The following is a 23,402-nucleotide window of genomic DNA, read 5'->3' as shown; positions in this document are numbered from 1 at the left end:
TGGTTACTTTTTATTTAACGGTCCTTCTTTTGGCTTCTTTCTCTTCTCTCACATTCTAGTAGGAGCAGCAAGACTCCCATGTTATTGCAGGTGGTGGTGCTGGAAACTTTCTGCGTAAGCTTGCCTCCTTTCTAGGTCCATACACCGCTAAAGCTATGGGCTCTTCTCTGATTTCCTGACACTTTTTAGGGAATCCAATCTCCAAGCCATTTATTCAGGAATTCCTGTCACCTGTCATTCTGTCTTCTCTATTCTAGCCTCAAAGTTCTGCTCAGGCTACTTTCCCATTCCAGGCCCCTGACAGTCAGTCATTAATTCTACAAATTTTATTAGGCATCTTCTACACACAAGGCACTAGGTGGTGGGGAATTCCTGGGCACTAAGATAGTCTTTGCCTTCATGTTGCATTGGAGAGACATGTCACTCAAATAATCCCGGAAGTTGTGCTAAAACTGCAACTGAGTGGGGTGCATGAAGGAAAATCAGTGGCCCCCCGGGGTCACACAATGAGGGCATCTGTCCTAGTGAGTGTGTGGCTGGGGAAAGCTTCCCTGAGGATGTGACATGTAAATAGGAAGAATGAGTGGGGTTCCCTTGAGAAAGAAGATGGCAAGCTCATTAGTCAAGATGGCCAGTGTGTATGAGGGACAGGAAGGAGAATTGGAGCAGAAAGGAGAGGGAGACAGTCCCTGAGAATCACTAGAGGGCTCGTTAGGGACAGGGCACCTCAGTCCTGGGTGTTCATCCCGGCAGGTGGGCATTAAGCCATTGGACAAACATTTAACACCTACTGTGTGCTAGCATTGTGTACTGGGGACACAACAGTGAATACATCACACGTTTCCTGCCCTCAAAGATCGTAGCAGGAGAGACAGATTAACAACCAAATAATGAACTAGAACATGTCACATGTGCAGTAAGGGCTGTGCAGGAAATAAAACAGGGTGAAGTGATAGGGACTGGCTGAGAGACTTCTTTAGGTTGTGTGACTTGCGAAGGCTTCTCTAAGGCTCTGCCTCAGATATTGGATGTGTCAGGTACCATGTGAAGGGAAGAGGGGGTGTGCTTCTGTAGTGGTTGAGAGAGGAATATTCTGGCAGAGGCTGCTATGAAGGCCCTGAGACTGGAGCCCGCTTGAGGTGTTCAGGCCCTGAGTAGAGGTCCCGGGGTAGCTGGAGCTCGGGTAGAGAGAGCCTCAGAAGTGAGGCTAGGGCAGAGTCCAGCAGCAGGTGTGGCAGGAAGGACATGTTGGTGATCTGTACATGAGCCACTGGACATAGGCTCACAGTCAGGAAACAATGGGCAGACTTCTCTTCCTCTGTATTCTTATCTTCCTCTGACCCACTTCGGCCCCGCGTGGGACAGATAATCCTGCCTGAGACACACTTGGTCAGGTAGGGCGCTAGGGGTGGAAGGGAGCGAGGAGAAGAGGCCCTGCTGAGAGGGCAGCCTGGGGCTTTTGAGGGCAGTAAGGGCGCGGCCAGGAACGCCAGCATTCACCCGGACACACTGTCATTGTCACTGTCACTTGCTGGTGACTGCAAGTTCGCAGGGGGCAAGGATCTTCTTTGGCTCTGCCCGGGTGGTCGATGGCACACGGTAGGAACATGGCATATTATTCCTGGGTGAGTGAGTGAGTGAGTGAGTGAAATGACCTGGTGGTGAGTTTCCTTCTACCAGCTCAGCCGGCAACCATTTCCAAGCAGGGGGAGCCCGCGCCTTTTCAGAGTCCCTAGCAAGTCTTCTCGCCTAAAAATGCAGGCAAGCCCAGAGAGGGCGAGTGGCACACCATGGCCCCTGTCCCACAGCCAGTGCAAGTCCTCCCCACCCATTCCCAGGGTGACTTTAGGCCCGCGCGGCGCCCCCGCCCCCTCGCCTCTGCCCGCGCCCCTCCCTTCCCTGGCTCCGGCCTCCGGGAGGCTCCGGCGCCGGCGGGGGCGGGTCCCACCTCTCCGCAGCCCTGGGCGGGCCCGGACCAGCCCCTTCGCCCCGGCCGAGGCTTGCAGAGGTCCCTTCTGGCCCGCGGCTCCTGCGCCTCCTCCGCCTTTGGTGAGTGTCCCCGAGCCCGACGCTCCGCGGGAGGGAGGGAGGCTGCCCAGCTCGGGGCTCCGGGGACTCCGGGCTCAAGCGCCTCGCCGGTGGCTCCTGGTGGGCGCGCGAGCCTCGCTGCCGGGGCGCCGGGCCTGGGGTCGGTCCGCGATTCCCCCTGCGGAAGCCGAGCCTCCAGCCCCGCTAGGGGGCGTCGGGCCGGAGGACCGCGGTGCGGGGCCTGCGCTCCCCCCAGGCGGGCGGGGGGCGGTACCGGCCAGCACAGCCCAGTGAGGTGGACATTACCTGCCCGGCTCACAGAAGAGAAAACTGAGGCTCGAGAAAGGGACAAACCGAAGGTGACAGGGCCAGTGCTTGGCGGAGGAGCAGTCCGCCTCCCGCTGAGTCCCTCGCCCCATTATCGGGTGTGGAAAAGATCCCCCTGATTGGCTAAATCTGGGGGCCGGGCACTAGGACCTCGTGTGATTGGACAACCCCCTTGTGCACGAGAGCATTGACCCCACCGCGGGGTTCCCAGGGTCGAGCTACTCGGAGCCCAGCCCCCTCCCGCCCCCAACGCGGAGTTCCCAGGGTCCAGCTACTTAGAGCCCAGCCCCCTCCCCCCCTCAACGCGGGGTTCCCAGGGTCGAGCTACTTGGAGCCCAGCCCCCCTCCCCCCCTCAACGCGGGGTTCCCAGGGTCGAGCTACTTGGAGCCCAGCCCCCCTCCCCCCCTCAACGCGGGGTTCCCAGGGTCGAGCTACTTGGAGCCCAGCCCCCCTCCCCCCCTCAACGCGGGGTTCCCAGGGTCGAGCTACTTGGAGCCCAGCCCCCCCCCGCACCTGCGCAGGCCCCTCTTTGTCACCTCCCTAGATAAGGCAAGACTCCCTTAGGTGCAGATGGAGACAGAACTTAACAAGCGTTCTCAGACACCGGGTGAAAGAGTAGTGGGCTCGGCATCAGGTGACTGTTTTCTTCCCGCTCCCTCACTTCCCAGTGACCTTGGGCACGTTTCTCAACCTTTGACTCAGTTTCTTTGGCTAAAATCGTGCGGCGGATAAATACGAATAGCGCCTTCCCTGCTAAGTCGTTTCGGAATCATCTGAGTTTATGTACTTTGGCCCCAGGAGGCCCTCTGTCAATGTCGGCTGCTGCCCCTCCTCCGAGGATAACCTTCACGACAATGTTGGGAGACAATCCTGTGACATCCCTTTTGGAGACGAGAAATGAAGTCTTAGAGATGCAAGCGATTCGCTAAGGTTGAATATTGGTCTGCAGCCGCAGGTGGTCTGGGGGGTGGAGGAAGCGTGACCCCCCACCCCCCACCCCGGGGACCCTGGCTGTGGGGCGCACAGAGCATCCGCCCTGCCAGGGGCCCGAATGAACAGACTGGTTGCAAGAGAGGACTCAGCTCCCCCACCCCCACCCCCACCCGCACAGGGCAGCTGGTGGAATGGGATGCCCTGGGGCTGTGCCCTGCAACGTGGCTGCGCCTCCGTCCCCTCCTAGAGCTGCATTCTTCTAGGGGTCCCAAGATCACAGCACAGAACAGGTGGCCCCGGGCTGGAGCGGGGTCTCATCGCCGGGGTGGGGGGCCTGGGAGGCGCTGGCAACCCTGCGGTGCACCCGCGCACTGCCGAGCACAAGGGAGCCCGGCGGTGCCAACCCGGGAAGGAGGTGGAGGCTTGCAGGCTGCCCCCGCCGCCAGCCAGCCCGGCCGCAGCCCAGGCGGCGCTCTGTGGTCCCTTCCCCGGCCCCACCCCCTGGCTTCCGGATCTTTCTGCTGGGGAAGAGTCAAGACTGACTGAGGCCCCTCCCAGCGCACCTGTCCCTGCCACACTCAACTTCCCAGGACTGTGACAACAGCCTGCCCTGACTGCTTCCAAAGGGATCTTTTATGTACTGCTTTCTTTCCCCACAACTGACACAGGCTCAGTATAGAAAAAGCCAGAACATTCTGGTAAGAAAAAGATTATTACAGTTAGTGAAAATACCTCAACTCCAAAAAACTCTTCTTGGTGACTTTTAACATTTCTGTGTGAATCCTGCCAGGTTTTTACACGGCAGCTACACAAGCATACACACACGCACAACACTTCAAAGAAAAATGATAGTGGTTTGTCACCTATCGGGTATTCCCACCTACAGAGTCTGGGTAGTGAAAACAGTGTGTTGCCATTTCTTTTTTATTTTATGTTATTAGGTGTTATTTTATTTATTTTTTTTCTTTCATAGTTTATTGTCAAGTTGGTTTCCATATAAGACACCACGCTCATCCCAAGTGCCCTCCCCCATGCCCATCACCTCCCGTCCCCTCCCCCACCCCCATCCGCCCTCAGTGTGTTCTCAGCATTCAAGAGTCTCTCATGGTTTGCCTCCCTCCCTCTCCCCGACTATTTTCCCCCTTCCCCCATGGTCTTACATCAAGTTTCTCCTGTTCCATCTGTAAGTGAAAACATATGGTGTCTATCTGTCCCTCTCTGCCTGACTTATTTCGCTCAGCATAATTGTGTTGCCATTTCTAACTGAGTGCGCGGCTTACACAGTGGGAATGTATCATGATTTTACAACACTCACGCCTCTATTTGCTCCTCCAAACAGAATTTCCAAGTGAAAATGCTGAGTCTGAAGAAAAGAACCATTTCTAGGATTTGGGTGTTTATTGCCAAATTTTCCTCTAGAGGATTGGCACCAATTTGTTCTCTCATTACAGAAGCGTGCCTGATTTCCCATCACCTAGACAACAGCATATTTATATTGCTTAAGCCCCTTCCAATTTTATAGGAGAAAAAAGCCACCCAAGTCCTTTGTTTTATTATCCATGAATTATTCGATTAATTGCAATTTGAACATTTTTATTCATCTACTGGCTGTAATTTTCTTTTCTTTTGGCAAATTGCTTCAGACAATTTTCGTACAGCAAAATCTTCCTGTATGGAAAATTCATCACATGCTTTCGCTTATATTTCTTCTTTAGGGTCAAGTTTCTAAGCCCCATACTCACTGGTATTTTCTCATACTTTGATATTTTCTTCTTGTATTTGATTTTTTAAATATTTATTTTAACCCAGTTGACCTGTATTTTGAAGATGTGAACTATAGACCTAGATTTATTTATTTGTTTGTTTAAATTAGTTTTTAGAATAATTTTAAGTTTACAGAAAAATTGAGCAGAGTACAGAGTTCCTATATAGTCCCTCAGCCCCTGTCACCTCCACTGTCGCTTATTAGTAATTCCTTGCATTATTCGCACTAGCCTGGTACATTTGATACAATATTCTTTTCATTTTTATTTATTTTTATTTTTTATTTTTTTAACATGTATTTATTTTTGAGAGAGAAAAAGAGAGAGACAGAGGTGAGCTGGAGAGGGGTAGAGAGAGAGGGAGGCACAGAATCCTAAGCAGGCTCCAGGCTTTGAGCTGTCAGCAGAGAGCGTAACTCGGGGCTCAAACCCACGGACTGTGAGATCAAGGCCTGAGCTGAAGTTGTGCACTTAACGACTGAGCCACCCAAGAGCCCCCTGATACAATAATCTTAATTAAAGTCCAGAGCTTACATCACTCTTTGTGCTGTATATTCAGTGGGTTTTGACGTATGTACAAAGACCTGCATCTGATGTTACAGTAGATAACTGTAAAAAAAAATTCCTCCGTGTTCCACCTGTTCATCCCTCTCTCCCCTCCCCGAAACCCTTGTCAAACACTGATTTTTCCCACTGTCTTCTTAGTTTTGAGACTCTCATTATACTTAGAATAATACAGTGTGTAGCCTTTTAAGATTGGCTTCTTTCACTTAGCAATATACATTTAAATTTCCACTGTATCTGTTCATGGTTTAATGGCTCATTTCTTCTTAGCATGGAATAAAATCCCATTGTCTAGACGTACCATAGTTTATTTATCCATTTGCCTACTGAAGAACATCTTGGTTGCTTCCAAGTTTAGGTAATTATGAATAAAGGTGCTATAAACATATGTGCAGGTTTTTGTGCGGACCTAAATTGCCAGCTAATTTAGGTAAATACCGTGGAATATGATTGCTGAGTTGTACGGAAAGAATGTGTTTAGTTTTGTAAGAAATTGCGAAACTATTTCCCAAAGGGACTACCATTTTGCATTCCCACCGCAATGAATGAGAGTTTCTATTGCTCCACATCTTCACCAGCATTTTGTGTTGGCAGTGTTTTGGATTTTAGTCATTCTAATATGTTTGCAACGGTATCTCATTGTTGTTTTAATTTGCAGTCCTCGGTGATATATGACGTTGAGCATCTTTTCATATAGTCATTTCCCATCAGTACATCTTTGCTGAGGTATCTGCTTAGGTGTTTCCCCCATTTTTTTGCTTGAGTTCCTTTCTTATTGTTGATTTTTAAGAATTCTTTGTATATTTTGGATGCTAGTCCTTTATCAGATGTGTGTTTTGCAGATTTTTCTCCCTGTCTGTGGCTTGTCTTTTGCAGAGCACAAGTTTTCAATTCTAAGAAAGTTCAGTTTATCACTTTTTTTCTTCCGTGGTTTTGATGTATCTAAAAGGTCAGACCCAAGGCCATCTGTGCTTCCTTCTATGTTATTTTCTATGAGTTTTATAGTTTTATCTAAAGGTAGATTTTACACTGGGGCACCTGGGTGGCTCGGTAGGTAGAGTGTCCCACTTTGGCTGAGGTCATGATCTCACAGCTGGTGAGTTTGAGCCCCGCATGGAGCACACTGCTGTCAGCGCAGAGGCGACTTCAGATCTGTCCCTCTCTTTGCCCCTTCCCCACTTGTGCTCTCTCTCTCTCAAAAATAAATAAATCTTTTTTTGAAATGTGGATTTTACCTTTAGGTCTGTGATTGCTTTTTGAGGGTTTTTTCTTTTTGTTTTTTGTGTTTTTTGAAACCTTTTTTAACATTTATTTTTGAGAGACAGAGAGAGACAGATCATGAGCAGGGGAGGAGCAGAGAGAGAGGGAGACACAGAATGTGAAGCAGGCTCCAGGCTCTGAGCTGGCTGTCAGCACAGAGCCGGACGCGGGGCTCGAACCCACGAACTGTGAGATCATGACCGGAGCCGAAGTCAGATGCTTAACTGACTAAGGGGTACCCAGGCACCCCGGGTATTGCGTTTTTAATTTCAAATCCCAATTGTTTATTGCTGGCATATAAGAAGCAATTGACTTTTGCATACTAACCTTCTTTCCTGTAATCTTCTGATAATCGCTAATTAGTTCCAGAAGTTTTTTGTTGATTTTTGGAGATTTTCTACTTGGACAATCATGTCATCTGTGAACAGACCGTTTATTTCCCCCTTTCTAATCGTATATCTTTTATCTCCTTTTCTTGTCTTACTGCCTTGCTAGAATTTCCAGCAGGGTGTTGAATAGAAGTAATGAAAAGAAACACCCTTGACTTATTCCTGATCTTAGTGGGAAAGTTTCTAGTCTCTCACTATTAAGTGTGGTGTTAGAGTGACACCTGAGTGGCTCAGTTGGTTAAGCATCTGCCTCTTGATCTCAGCTCCCACGGTGGCAAGTTCAAGCCCCACATTGGGCTTTATGCTGGGTGTGGAACCTACTTAAAAAAATATGTGATGTTATAGGGGTTTTTTTGGTAGATGTTCTTTATCAAATTAACTTCCTCTCTGTACCTAGTTTGCTGAAATGTTTTATCATGAATGGTTGTTGGATTTTGTCAAACTGTTTTTTTTTTAATTTTTAAAATTTATTTGTTGTTTAATTTATATCGAAGTTAGTTAGCATATGGTGCAGCAATGATTTCAGGAGTAAATTCCTTAATGTTCCTTATCCATTTAGACCATCCTTCTCCCACAACCCCTCCAGCAACCCTCTGTTTGTTCTCTATATTTAATAGTCTTTTATGTTTTGTCCCCTTCCTGTTTTTCTATTATTTTGCTTCCTTTTACTTATATTCATCTGTTTTGTATCTTAAAGTCCTCATATGAGTGAAGTCATATATTTGCCTTTCTCTGACTGACTAATTTTGCTTAGCGTAATAACTTTTAGTTCCATCCATGTAGTTGCAAATGGCAAGATTTCATTCTTTTTGATTGCCTAGTAATACCCCATTATGTGTGTGTGTGTGTGTTTGTGTGTGTGTGTGTGTGTGTGTGTGTGTGTGTGTATGCCACATTTTCTTTATCCATTCAACCACTGATGGACATTTGGGTTCTTTTCATACTTTGGCTGTTGTGGATAACACTACTATAAACATTGGGGTGATGTGCCCCTTTGAAACAGCACACCTGTATCCCTTGGATAGATACCTAGTAGTACAATTGCTGGGTCATAGGGTAGTTCTATTTTTAATTTTTTGAGGAACTTCCATACTGTTTTCCAGAGGGGCTGCGCCAGTTTGCATTCCCACCAGCCGTGCAAAAATGATCCTTTTTCTCTGCATTCTCGCAGAGAATGCAAACAACATCTGTTGTTGCCTGAGTTGTTAATGTTAGCCATTCTGACAGGTGGTATCTCATTGTGGTTTTGATTTGTATTTCCCTGATGATGAGCGATGTGGAGCATTTTTTCATGTGTCTGTTAGCCGTCTGGAGGTCTGCTTTTGAAAAGTGTCTATTCATGTCTTTTGCCCATTTCTTCACTGGATTATTTGTCTTTTGGGTGCTGAGTTTGATAAGTTCTTTATAGATTTTGGATACCAAGCCTTTATCCGATCTGTCATATGTGAATATCTTCTCCCATTCCATCAGTTGCCTTTTAGTTTTTCTGATTGTTTCCTTCACTGTGCAGAAACTTTTTATTTTGATGAGGCCTCAATAGTTCATTTTTTCCCTTTTGTTTCCTTTGTCTCAGGAGATGTGTCGAGTGAGAAGTTGCTGTGGCTAAGGTCAAAGAGGTTTTTGCCTGCTTTCTCCTGTAGGATTTTGATGGCTTGCTGTCTTACATTTAGGTCTTTCATCCATTTTGAGTTTATTTTTGTGTATGGTGTGAGAAAGTGGTCCAGTTTCATTCTTCTGCACGTTGCTGTCCAGTTTTCTCAACACCATTTGCTGAATGTCTTTTTTCCATTGGATTTTCTTTCCTGCTTTGTCACAGATTAGTTGGCCATATGTTTGTGGGTCCATTTCTGGGTTCTCTATTCTGTTCCATTGATCTGAGTATCTGTTCTTGTGCCAGTACCATACTATCTTGATGACTACAGCTTTGCAATATCCTTGAAGTACGGGATTGTGATACCTCCAGCTTTGGTTTTCTTTTTCAAGATTGCTTTGGCTATTTGGGGTCTTTTCTGGTTCCATACAAACTTTAGAATTGTTTGTTCCGGGTCTGTGAAGAATGCTGGTGTTATTTTGATAGGGATTGTGATTTTTTAAATTTTTAAATTAATTTTAATTTTTAAGTTAAGTTTACTGAGTTTGTTTATTCGTTGGAACTTGTGCGTGCGTGCGTGTGTGTGTGTGTGTGTGTGTGTGTGTGTAGTCTTTAGGACTTTCTATATATAATATTGTGTCAGCTACAGATAGTAACAGTTTTACTTCTTTCTTTCCAATTTAGATGGCCTTTATTTAATTTTCTTTCCTAACTGCTGCAGCTAGGAAATTAGGAAATACTATGGTGAATAAAAGTCGTAAGAGTGGACATCTTGTCTTGTTTCTGATATTAGAGGAAAAGCTTTCAGCTTTTCATTAATGAATATGATGTTAGCTTGGGATTGTCGTATGTGACCTTTATTATGTTGAGGTATGTTCCTTCTATACCCATTTTATTGAGAGGTTTTATCATAAGTGGATATTGAATTTTTCTCCCTCTGTTGATGATTATATACTTTTTATCCGTTAACATGCTGTATCATGTTGATTGACTTGCAGATTTGGAACTCTTTTTACATCTCTGGAATAAATCCCAGTAGGTCATGGTATATGACCTTTTTAATATACTGTTGAATTCAGTTTGCTAACATTTTTTGAGGATTTCTGTATCTATGTTCATCAAGGTTATTTGCCTGTAATGTTATTTTCTTGTGTTATTCTTGTCTGGGTTTGGTACCAAGGTAATGCTAGCCTTGTAAAATGAGTTTGGAACTATTCTCTGCCCTTCTATTTCTGGAAGAATTTGAGAAGGATTGGTATTAATTCTTCTTTAAACATTGGGTGGAATGCACCAGTGAAGACATCTGGTTCTGCAGTTTGGTTTTTGGGAGGCTTTTAATTACTGATTTACTCGTCTTACTGGTAGTTGGCCTGTTCAGATATTCTTTTTCTTCATGATCCAGTATTGTAGGTTGTATGTTTCTAGGAATTTACCATTTCTTCTAGGTTGTCAAGTTTATTGGTGTATAATTGTTCATAAAAGCCTTTTATGATCTTTTATAATTCTGTGGTACCAGTTGTAATGTCTCTTCTTTGATTTCTGATTCTGTGTCTTTGAGCCTTCTTTCCTATTTCTTGGTGAGTCTAGGGAAGGGTTTGTCAAATATGTTTAGTTTCATTGATCTTTCTATTGTCTTTTAAATTTCTATTTAATTTACTTCTGCTTTGATTTGTTATTTCCTTTCCTTTTTTTCTTTCCACATTTCCTTTCTTTCTTTCTACTAACTTCAGGCTTTGTTCTTTTTCTAGTCCCTTGAGGTGTAATGTTACATTGTTTATTTGAGAGTTTTTTTCATGTAGGATTTTATTACTATGAATTTCTTTCTTAGAATTGGTTTTGCTCTCTCCCACATATTCATTGCGTGTTGTATTTCCATTTTCGTCTCAAGATATTTTTTATTTATGTTTTGATTTCTTCTTTAAGTCATTGGTAAGTGAGTAGTATGTGGTTTAATTTCCACATATTTGGGAATTTTCCAGTTTTCTTTTTGTGACATAGGCTAAAGAAGAAAAAACTTTAAAACAATAAGACAAAAGAAGTCCTTAACTTACAACGGAAGACCCATAGGGCTAGCTGAAGATTTTTCAGCAGAAACTTGGGAGTGGGGGCACCTAGGTGGCTCAGTTGGTTAAGTATCCAACTTTGGCTCGGGTCATGATTTCACCATTCGTGAGCTCAAGCCCCACATCAGGCTCTCTGCTGACAGCTCGGAGCATGGAACCTGGTTCCAATTCTGTGTCTTCTTCCCTTTCTGTTCCTTCCCTGCTCTCTCTCTCAAAAATAAACAGAAACTTGGCAGGCCAGAAAGAGTGGCATGATATATTCAACATGCTAAATAGCATAAATCTTCAGCCAAGAATACTCTACCCAGGGGCACCTGGGTGGCTCGGTCGGTTAAGCGTCCGACTTCAGCTCAGGTCATGAGCTCACAGTTCGTGGGTTCGAGCCCCACGGTGGGCTCTGGGCTGACAGCCAGCTCAGAGCCTGGAGCCTGTTTCAGATTCTGTATCTCCCTCTCTCTCTGACCCCCTCCCCCGCTCACTCGCTCGCTCTCTTTCTCTCCTTCTCTCGAAATATATAAAACACTGAAAAAATTTAAAAAGGAATACTCGATCCAACAAGGTTATCATTCAGAATAAAAAGAGATAAAGAGTTTTGAAGACTAAAAAAACTAAAGGAGTTCATGTCTACCATAACAACCTATAAGAAATATTAAAGGAGAGTCTTTGAGTGGAAAGGAGAGGCCAAAAGTGACAAAGACAAGAAAGGATAAGAAAATCCCCAGAAACCATGATAAAACAAGGAATAAAATGTTTGTAAATTCATGTCTATCAATAATAACATTGAATGTAAATGGACTAAACACTCCAATAAAAAGACATAGGGTGTCAGAATGGATAAGAAAAAAAGCAAGACTCATCTAAATGCTGCCTATAAGAAACTATTTTAGATGTAAAGTCACCTGCAGGTTGAAAATTGAAAGTGAAGGAATGGAGAAACATTTACCATGCAAATGGGTGTCAAAAGAAAGCCAAAGTAGCCATACTCGTATCAGACAAACTAGATTTTATTTTATTTTATTTTATTTTCTGAAATGTTTGACAGCTTTTACGGAAAATGTTTTCATTGTAAATATAACAAACTAGATTTTAAACCAAAGACTGTAACAAGATATGGAGAAGAGCACTATGTCAAAATAGAGGACAATCCAACAAGAAGATCTAAGGATTGTAAATATTTATACATGCATTATAGGAACACCCAAATATATAAGATAATTAATAGCAAGCATAAAGGAACTAACTGATAATACAACAATAGTATGGGACATTAAAACCCTACTTATATCAATAGACAGATCATCTAAACAGAAAGGCAACAGGGAAACACTGGTTTTGAATGAGATACTAGATCAAATGGATTTAACAGATATATTCAAACATTCCATCCTAAAACAGCAAAATACACATTCTTTTCAAGTGCACATGGGACATTCTCCAGAATAGAGCACATGCTGAGTCACAAATCAGTCCTCAACAAATAAAAAAGACAGAAATCATACCATGCATCCTTTCTGACCAAATGCTATAAAACTGGAAGTCAACCACAAAAAAAAATTTTGGAAAGGCCACAGATACATGAATGCTAAAGAATGGATGGGTTAAAGAGGAATTCAAAGAAGAAATTAAAAATATATATAAGAGAGAAGTTACAACCAACAGCACAGAAATAGAAACAATTATAAGAGAATATTATGAAAAACTATATGCCAACAAATTGGAAACCTAGAAAAAATGGCTAAGTTCCTAGAAATTTAAACTACCAAAATTGAAACATGAAGAAACAGAAACTTGAACAGACTGATAACCAGCAATGAAGTTAAATCAGTAATAAAAAAAAACAAAAAAACCTCCCACCAAACTAAAGTCCAGGGCCAAATGGCTTCACAGGTGAACTATACTAAATATTTAAATAAAAACTCTACCAAATGTTCTTCTCAAACTATTCCAAAAAATAGCAAGGAAGGAAAACTTCCAAACTCCTTCTCTGAGGCCAGCATTACCCAGATACCAAAATCAGGTAAAGACTCCACTAAAAAAACAAAGAAAACACTACAGGCCAATATCCCTGATGAACATGGATGCAAACCTTCTCAGCAAAATACTGGCGAATCAAATCCACAAATACATTAAAATCATTCACCACAATCAAGTGGGATTTATTCTTGTGTTGCCAAGGTGGTTCAATATTTGCAAATCAATCAACACAATACATGACAGTAATAAAAGAAAAGATAAAAACCATATGATCACTTCAATATAGGCAGAAAAAGCATTTGACAAAGTACAACATCCATTCTTGATAAAAACCATCAGCAAAGTAGGGATAGAAGAAATGTGTCTCAACATCATAAGAGTCATATACAAAAAGCCCACAACTAATATCATCCTCAATGTGGAAAAACTGAGAACTTTTCCTTTAAGAAGAAAGACATGTCCCCTCTCACTATCGTTATTTAGAAGTCCTAGCCACAGCAGTAATACATCAAAAAGAGACAAAAGGCATCCAAATTAACAAGGAAGAAGTCACACTTTCACTATTTCCATACAACATGATAGAAAACCTGAAACATCCCACCACAAAGTTGCTAGAACTAATTCACAAAATTCAGTAAAGTGGCAGGATACAAAATCCACATACAGAAATCTGTTGCATTTCTTATATCAGTTCAGGAATCCCCATTTACAATTGCACCCCCCAAAAATAAGATATTTAGGAATAAATCTAACCAAAGAAGTAAAAGATCTGTGTTCTGAAAGCCATAAAACACTGACAGAAGAAATTGAAGATGACATGAAGAAATGGAAAGATATTGGGGCACCTGGGTGGCTCATGCAGTTAAGCGTCTGACTTTGGCTCAGGTCATGATCTTACAGTTAGCGGGTTCAAGCCCCATGTCAGGCTCTGTGTTGATAACTCAGAGCCTGGGGCCTGCTTCAGATTCTGTGTGTCCCTCTTTCTCTGTCCCTCCCTGACTTGTGTTCTGTTTCTCTTTCAAAAATAAATAAACATTAAAAAAAACGTTAGAAATGGAAAGACATTCCATGCTCATGAATTGGAAGAAAGAATATTGTTAGAATATTTATACTCCCCAAAGCAATCTACACATTTAATGCAACCTTTATCAAAATACCATCAGTATTTTTCATGGAGACAGAACAAACAATCCAAAAATTTGTATAGACAACAAAAGACCCCAAATAGCTAAAGCAGCCTTGAAGAAGAGGGGAAAGCTGGAGGCATCATAACTCCAGGCTTCAACTTATATTACAAAGTTGTAGTGATCAAGATAGTATGAGGCTGGTACAAAAATAGACACGTAGATCAATGGAACAGAGTAGAAAACTCAAAGGGATATGTACACCATGATGTTTATAGCAGCATTATCAACAATAGCCAAATTATGAAAGCAGCCCGAATGTCCATGGACTGATGAATGGTTAAAGAAGATGTGGTATATATCTGTGCGTACACAGACACACACACACACACACACACACACACACACACACTGGAATATTACTCAGCCATAAAATAGAATGGAATTTTGCCACTTGCAATGACCTGCTTAGAGCTAGAGAGTATTATGCTAAGTGAAATAGGTCAGTACCATTTGATTTCACTCATATGTGAAATTTAAGAAACAAACCAAGTGAACATAAGAGAAGAAAAAGAGAGGCAAACCAACAGACTCTTAACTATGTAGAACAGTGATGGTTACCAGAAAGACAGTGGTTGGCGAGATGTGTGAAATAGGTGATGGGGATTAGAGGGCACGCTTGTGGTGATGAGCACTAGGTGTTGTATGGAAGTGCTTTTATGTTGTATGATAACTAACTGGAATTTATTTATTTATTTATTTATTTATTTACTTACTTACTTACTTATTGGGAGAGTGAGAGAGAGGGTGCAAGTGAGGAGGGGCAGAGAGAGAGAGAAAGAGAGACAGAGAGAGAGGCAGGACTCACCTAAAGTGGGGGCTCATGTTTTACCCAAAGTGGGGCTTGTGTTCACCCAAAGCAGGGCTTGTGCTCACCCAAAGTGGGGCTTGAGCTCATTTTAAGTCACTTATGAACTGTGTGATCATGACCTGAACCAAAGTCAGATGCTTAATGACTGAGCTACCCTGGCACCCAGGAACCAGACTTTAATTAAACACTTAAAAATTTTTTTAAATGTTTTATTTATTTCTGAGAGAGAGAGAGAGAGAGAGGGAGAGAGAGAGAGAGAGAGAGAGACTGTGATCAGGGGAGGGTCCGAGAGAGAGGGAGATACAGAATCTGAAGCAGGCTCCAGGCTCTGAGCTGTCAGCACAGAGCCCAATGTGGGACTTGAACCCACGAACCGTGAGCTCACTACCTGAGCCGAAGTCGGACCGCTTACCCGAATGAGCCACCCAGGCGCCCCAATAAAAACTTTTTAAAATGTAGGAAATATCTAGAAATCAGTTTAAAGTGAAAATCTTGTAAATGAAAATTATAAAAACATTATTGAAAGGAACTAGACAAGACTTAAGCACACTGTGTTCATGGATAGGGAGCTTTAATGTGCCGACAGTACTACCCAAAGTGATCTACATATTTAACGTAATCCATATCCAAATTTCAAGAGTCCCTTATGCAGAAATAGAAAAACCGATCCTAAAACTATGTAATTGCAAGAGGCCCTAAAGAGTCAAAACAATCTTAAAATAGAATACCTTTGGAGAACTCATTTTCTGATTTTGAAATTTACTACAAAACTACAGTGATCAAAAGAGTGGGATGCTGGCAATAAAGACAGAAATGTAGATCAAGGGATAGAATTGGGAGTCCAGAAATATGTCTGGCCAGTTGGTTTTTAACAAATCCACTAAATGGGATAAGATTAGTGTCTTCAATAAATACTGCTGGGACAACTGAATTTCCACATGAAAAAGAATGAAGTGAGACCCCAACATAAAACACGTACAGAAACTAACTTAAAATTGGTTACCTAAATGTAACAGCTCAAACCATAAATCTCTTACAAGAAAAGACAGGTGTAAATTTTCATGATGTTGTATTTGGCTTTGGAATTTTAGATCGATATCAAAAACGGCAAAAGAGAGATAGATTAGATTTCATCAAAACTAAAGCCTGTGCAGCAAAGGACACTAAAAAGTGCAAAAGTGTAAAGATTATTTTCAGAATGGGAGAGAATACTTCCAAATTATATATGTAATAGGGCATTAATTTTCAAAATGCATACAGAATTCTTACAACCTGACAACAAAAAGACAACCCAATTGTATAATGTACCTAGTAGTGGAATTGCTGAGGAATATAATTTTATATTTAGATTTTTCAGGACCTCCAATCTTTGCCACAATGACGGCAGCAATGTATAATAGTCCTAATTTTCCACATCTCTTTCAACACTTGTTTTCCTTTACTAAAAAAAATTATAGATGACCCAAAAGTAGATGTGAAGTGGTATTTCATCATAGTATTGACTGGCATTTCCTATTGACTTATATGGTTGAATATCTTTTTATGTGTTTATTGACCATTTGTATATCTTCATTGGAGAAATGTCCATTCAAGTCTTTTCTCCATTTTATTTATTTATTTATTTATTTATTTATAAGTTTTTAAATGTTTGTTTATTTTTGAGAGAGAGACAGAGTGCGAGCAGGGCAGGAGCAGAGAGAGGGAGACACAGAATCTGACACAGGCTCTGAGCTGTCAGCACAGAGCCCGATGTGGGCCTTGAACCCACTAACTGCGAGATCATGTTAAATGATCTGAGCTGAAGTGAAATGCTTAACCGACTGAGCCACCGAGGGCCCCTCTCCGTTTTTAATTATTTCATGAAACAGGATTTCAAACAGATAATTGTGTGCCAATGTTCAATGGAGAGTTATTCACTGTAGCCAAAGTAGAGAAACAGCCCAGTGCGCCTCAGCAGATGATTGGATGTGTGCAGACAAGCATGCACGCGCACACACACAGATAAAATTCCTTCAAAGAAAGGAATACAATTCTGATCCATGCTACAATATGCTTAAACCTTGAAGACATTATGCTAAGTGGAGCCAGATACAAAAGGACAAATACTGTATGATTTCACTCGTATGTGATGCCATGTATAGACAGATTTATAGAGACAGAAAGTAGATTAAAGGCTAACAGGGCTACTGGGGGGGGGGATGGAAAGTTACTGCTTAATGAACGTAGAGTTTGGGGTGCTGAAATAGTTTGCTACTCACACAATACTGTGAGTGTAAAATGTTTCTGAACTACACATCTAGAAATTCTTAAAATGGCAAGTTCTATATTACATATTTTTTTTACCATTATTACAAAACGTTTTAACCTACAATAAACACAAAGACAGACAAACAGACAATGGAACAGAAAACAGGCCCAGAGATAGGTGTATTCATATATGATACTGGAAAAATATCTCTGGACTTCCACTTCATGCTATCCGCAAGAGTCAGTTCTAGAAGGAATTGCCTTTTAAGAGTGGGTTTTTTTCATTCGGTAATATGCATTTAAGCTTCCTCTATGTCTTTTCATGCCTTGATGGCGTATTTCTTTTCAGTCCCATTGTCTGAATGTCCCACAGTTTATCAATCCACTCACCTACTGGAAGACACCTTAGGGGCGCCTGGGTGGTTTAGTCGGTTAAGCGTCCGACTTTCGCTTAGGTCATGATCTCGCGGTTCGTGGGTTCGGGCCCCGCGTCGGGCTCTGTGCTGACTGCCAGCTCGGAGCCTGGAGCCTGTTTCAGTCTGTGACTTCCTCTCTCTCTGACCCTCCCCTGCTCACGCTGTCTCTCTCTCTCTCCTAGAAATAAATAAAACATTAAAAAAAAAAAAAAAGGAAGACACCTTGGTTGCTTCCAAGTTTTGGTAATCATGAATAAAGTCACTATACACACCGTGTGCAGGTTTTTGCGTATGTGTAAGTTTACAACTTCTTTCGTAAAGAACAGAGAGTGCTAGTTAGAGCCTATGGTAACAATAAGTTTAGTTTGGTGAGAAACTGCCAAAATGTCGTCCAAGGTGACCGTGTCATTTTGCATTCCATCAAATGCAAACTCTAATGTGTGAGAGTTCATCCGTTTTTTTCTTCACAAATCGTGCCTTTAATGTAGTATCTAAAACTCACGGCATGCCCAAGCTCTTGAAATTTTCTCCTGTGTTACCTTCTAGGAGTCATAATTTTGCATTTCACATTCAGGTCTGTGATGTATTTTGAGTTCATATATGAAAAGGGTGTAAGGTCTGTGCCTCGATTCATGGTTTTGCATGTGGATATGCAGTTCTGCCAGCAACATTTGTTGAAAAGCTGTCTTTCCTCCACTGAATAGACTTTGCCCCTTTGTCAAACAATAAAGATCTTATTTTATTTTATTAAAAATTTTCTTAACGTTTTTATTATTGAGAGACAGAAACAGAGCATGAGCACGGGAGGAGACACAGAATCTGAAGGAGGCTCCAGGCTCTAAGGTGTCAGCACAAAGCCCAACGTGGGGCTTGAACTCACAAACTGTGAGATCATGACCTGAGCCAAAGTTGGACGCTCAGCCAACTGAGCCACTCAGGAGCCCCACGAAAGATTTTAGAAGACAGAGAGAACTTCATGAACTGGCAGTAGGCAACAATTTCTTAAATAGGATACAAACCCGCTAACCATAAAGGGGAATTTTGATAAAGTGTACTATGTGATGTTTAAGAACCTTTGTTCAGGAGCTCTGGGGGGCTCAGTCGGTTAAGCGTCTGATTTCAGCTCAGGTCATGATCTTATAGTTTGTGGGTTCGAGCCCCACGTCTGGCTCTGTGCTGACAGCTCAGAACCTGGAGCCTGCTTCTGATTCTGTCTCCCTCTCTCTCCTCCCCGCCTCTGCTCACTCTCTCACTCTCAAAAAAAAAAAAAATGAATAAACATTTACACAATTTAAAAAATATATCTCAGAGGACTTAACTCTCAGTGTTCCATGCCAACTTGGGAAGTTTCAAGAAGAATCTCTAATTCGTCAATCTCCATGCAACTCACCCACCGAGGCATCTAAAATCCCTCCGTTAGCAGAACTTTCTCCTCTGATGCCTTTCACAGTAGCAGCTCCCTGCAGAGCCCTGATACCCAGGGAGCCCAGAGGTAACCCCAAGTGGTTGAGGAGGGCAGGGTGGCCAAGGCGCGATGCAACTGCCCACTTGGACTAGGGTTGGCTCTCCGAGGCCAGTGAGCCCTGTCTAACGCTGCAGTCTGACTCCATCCCCAGATCCTGCTGACCCGTCCCTGCTGCCATGAAGATCGCAGTGATTGGGCAGAGCCTGTTCGGCCAGGAAGTTTACCGTCACCTGAGGAAGGAGGGCCATGAGATTGTGGGCGTGTTCACTGTTCCAGACAAGGATGGGAAGGCAGATCCCCTGGGTGAGTGGCTGGCCCTGGCGCAGGGAGAGGGGTGCCCAGGCAGGCAGGTAGCAGTGGGTGGTGGGTGGGAGCTGAAGGCTGCAGGGTCTTGTGTTATTTGTGGGCATACCTGGCTGCAGGCAGCTGTACACGGTCCACCTTGAATCCTGCTCAGGCACCAACTGGCTGCTAGGATTTTCTGGAACAAAGTAGAGACCCCTTCCCCACCTGACCCCAGCACTAGGCTCTGAAAGGGCTGCCAGGTATGAGACACCGCAGGTCAGTGTTCTCAAATATGAATGTGCACTGTATCCCCATCCCTGGGACTGCCTGTTGTGCCCAGTGCTGAGCCCTGCCCTGGGAGTTTCTACTTAGAGAGATAGCCGGGGTCTGAGAATCTGCGTTTCTAACAAGTTCCCAGGTGACACTGAGCCTGTGGCTCTTGGAGGAGCACAGGTTGAGAATCACTAGCCTTTGGGCTGGGAACATCCACAGCACAGCAGAATTCTGGGGGGCCTCAGCTCAGATGAAAAGACCCTCCAGGGACATTCACAAGTCCTCAGGCCAGATGCATGCAGAATATAAAGTGTGGCTTAAAAACGGAAGGCTAGATTGGGAAAGGAGCCTTGTGGAGCTGGCCAGGCACAGGGACTGGCCTCTCCTAGGAATTCTCTGTCTAGACTGAAAAGCACAGGCTGACCCCTGGGCCCAGCTCCAGCACCATCCTGGCGCTGCCAGTACTCAGTCTTTGACTTGATCCCAGTGTGACCTGTGATACAGCCTCAACTCACCACCAACGGAGCCCTGGCACCAGCCACTAAGTGACCGTTGATACCAGTCTCTGAGCCTGGACCCAGTTGGAGCCTGGGTGGGGCTGCTACTCGACCGTGACCTTGGATGTCTTGCAGAAGTATTCCTTTGATCAAAGTGTGGACAGAAGGCTCCAGTGGCTCACTTTGATCCCACCTTCCTTCAACAACCCCAAACGCAGGGCAGAGGCAGAGGGGGCTAGAGAGTGGGTCACGTCCAGTTGGGGACCAGTTATGATGCTGGGTGTCCTCACAGAGAACCCAGGATGGCGATGTGTTCATTACGTGCTGAAGACGGGCAGGCGAAAGAGAACTCCAAGCTAGCAGGGTAGTGGATGCAGGTGGCAGCCGCCGCCTCTCAGGCTGGGGAAGTAGAGGGACGCTGTCTCTCCTAAATCTCAGCAGCTTGGGGCTGGAATTCAGACCCCTGAGGTGCTCCTAGGTGCTGGTGGGAGCCGGGGTGCTTGCAAGCTGAGACCCAGACCTCAGAGGGCAGACATGGTGGGAGGAAGGTGTACACTGGAGTTAATTCTGCAGATGTTGGGAAAACAGCAAACTAATCCAGCTGCTCCTCTGGGAAGGCGCTGCTGCCGCTGAAGTTAAGAAGTGAGGCGGCGGAGCTGGGTGGGGCTCTCAGGACAAGAACCCGAGAGAAAGGGGCAAACCCTACCTCTCTCCCTTTCCCCTTCTCCTCAGCCTTGTACTGTCCCTCCAACACCCCTTATTGGCAGCAGCTGACGAAGCAGGAACACAATTAGTAGGACCCCGGCTGCCATCCCGGAAAGTGGTAGAATGGCAGAGGACAGTAGCTTGGGGACAGCATGGTGAGCCTGCGGGAGGGGTGAGGAGAAGGGCTCAGCCTTCAGGGGTCAGGCAGGAGGCTGGGAGAGCGGGGAGCTCACGTGCCTTGGTGGTCGGCGGAAGTCAATCCAGGCAGAGCAGCCGCTTGCCCGTGGCCAGTGCTGTCCCCTCGGTCTGTTCCCTCCGTGCTGACCAGGGAGCTCCGCTGGGCAGTGGGGAGGGACAGGCTGGGAAAGAAGATGCAGGGGTCACTTTGCTGGGAAGGCAGTGGCGGCTGTGGGTGGATGGGTGCGGGGAGGAGCCGGCCTCTCACCTGCTGTCTCACAGGCCTGGAGGCCGAGAAGGATGGAGTGCCAGTGTTCAAGTTCCCCCGCTGGCGGGTGAAAGGACAGGCTCTGCCCGATGTGGTGGCGAAGTACCAAGCTTTGGGTGCCGAGCTCAACGTCCTGCCCTTCTGCAGCCAGTTCATCCCCATGGAGGTCATCAACGCCCCCCGCCACGGCTCCATCATCTACCACCCGAGTCTGCTCCCCCGGCACCGAGGGGCCTCGGCCATCAACTGGTGAGACAAGGCGAAAACACCCCCATCTGCCAGCAAGTCATCCTCCCCTAGCCCACAGCTCTGCTCTGGGGCCGCAGAGCCGGCATCATGCAGGGGCCCGCCCTGTGCTGCCAGATGGCATCCACAACGGCTGGCTGGTGAGGGGTTCTCAGTGCAGCAACAGTGCCGGAGAGGCTCGGGGGCAGACCTGGCTAAGTGCTCTGGGTTCCCACAGTAAACTGTGAAGTATGCACATCAGTGGCCCCATCCTGCAGGCAGGGTCAGCGGCACAGATGGGGTTAAGGGACCTGCCCACGGGTTCCAACCCAGGCAGTGTGGCCAGAGGCCTGCTTGAACCCACACCCACTGCCAGCATCCTACTTGGAAAGGGATAGAGGTGGAGTAAAGGGTCGCCTGAACAAGATAGTTTGACATGGTAAGTGCTAAGGAGACAAACGGAACGATGTGACTGAGGGTGCAGTTTACTGGGTGATCAGCAAGGGGGGGCATCTGAGCTGGGAAGATGGTGGGTTTGTAGCCAGACTGAGATTCAGGCTCTCTGACCTCTGGTTACATCTCTTCACTTCTCGGGCCTCAGTTTCCTTATCTGTAAAAGGGACATCCAATGCCTGTGGCCCCTGTTGGGGTGTTATGTCTCATCAAGCATATAGGGCTTTTACCACAACACCTAGCGTGGGGTTGGTGTCAGTAAATACCTTCTCCTCCCAGCTCTTGCCAGAGCAGGTATCAATCTTCCCAGGCCCAAGGCCAGGAGGGGTTGTTGAAGGGTGACAGGGGCCACAGCGGCTGCCCCTGGCTTGTCCTTCTCCCTGGTCCTTCCTCCTGGACTCAGGCTGTCACACGTGTGCTCCCTAGGACCCTCATTCATGGAGACAAGAAAGGGGGCTTTACCATCTTCTGGGCAGATGACGGACTGGACACTGGGGACCTTCTTCTCCAGAAGGAGTGTGAGATCCTCCCGGATGACACCGTGAGCACCCTGTACAACCGCTTCCTCTTCCCTGAAGGCATCAAAGGGATGGTAAGGGCTGGCAGGTGGCCAGGCCACACGTGGGNTCCAGCCCCACCCTGTTCCCCCCACCCCCCCACCCCAGGCTCTTCCCCTCAGTTCCAGGATTCTGGAAGGAGAGAGCTCTCAAAGAGGCAGGATGAAGACATACAATGTATTGTTGTTAGGCAAGACACTAGCTCACAACTGATAGAACCCAGTTAAAAATGCTTTATCCACAGAGGGAACATTTTTGGCCCATTTACTGTAGAAGACTCAAGACAGGGATGACGTTAAGCATGACTGAGTTGAGAGGTAGAAGCCATGTCTTAGGATTCTGTATCTCTGTTTTCCTACGGATATTGCTTCTCTCTCTTTGATGAGCTTCATCGTCAGATGGGCTGCCCTCACATGAGAGGAAAGATAGTCACTGGTGGCTCCAGGCTTTTACCTCTGGATTCCAAAAGGAGAAAAACCCTTTTTCTCACAGAATTCATGAGTGCAACATGAGAGAAGCCCAACTGTAGTCATACAGGCTAAGTTGTCTGCAGGAGAGAAGGTTCTGTTACCAGAGCAAGACAGAAGACAAGAGTGACTGATGGCAGACACAGTCGTGGTGGGCACAGCAGGTAGACCCCATGGGACCTGACCCCTTAGGGACTGATGTGTCTGTGGAGCTGCGGGCGGCGGAGCCGGGCCAGCCGGGGTTGGCCAAGAGGCAGACATGTGTGAACTTCTGGTTGGTTCCAGAAGCAGACAGGAGTCAGAGAGGAGGCCGTCTCCGAGAGGAGAACATTCCCTGTTTGGAAGTAGCGATACACAGAGCAGTGACGTGAGTGTGCTCACTGCAGCCTGGATGTCAGCCATCTTTTATTTTTCATGTATGTCAAACAAGATGTCTCTTGTATTCTCTCCCATGGACTCCTCTGCTTACAAAAATAGTG

General features: G+C 45.2%; 1 protein-coding gene across 1 annotated transcript in view; it reads left to right on the top strand.

Annotated features, from left to right (window-relative positions):
* Window positions 1–1,989: 1,989 nt before the first annotated feature.
* The window catches only part of ALDH1L1 (aldehyde dehydrogenase 1 family member L1), a 90,279-nt gene continuing 68,866 nt past the window's right edge, over window positions 1,990–23,402 (top strand). The window contains exons 1-4 of the mRNA XM_077780846.1: window positions 1,990–2,049; window positions 19,168–19,319; window positions 21,236–21,470; window positions 22,326–22,491. Coding sequence (XP_077636972.1) covers window positions 19,193–19,319; window positions 21,236–21,470; window positions 22,326–22,491 — 528 coding nt within the window. The 5' untranslated portion in view covers window positions 1,990–2,049; window positions 19,168–19,192. The remainder of the gene's footprint in view (window positions 2,050–19,167; window positions 19,320–21,235; window positions 21,471–22,325; window positions 22,492–23,402) is intronic.

This window comes from Crocuta crocuta, unplaced genomic scaffold, assembly GCF_008692635.1.
Source record: "Crocuta crocuta isolate KB4526 unplaced genomic scaffold, BGI_CrCroc_1.0 scaffold299, whole genome shotgun sequence".
NCBI lineage: Eukaryota > Metazoa > Chordata > Mammalia > Carnivora > Hyaenidae > Crocuta > Crocuta crocuta.
The sequence above is the reverse complement of the archived record's forward strand: the minus strand, read 5'-3'. Positions and strand labels throughout refer to the sequence as shown.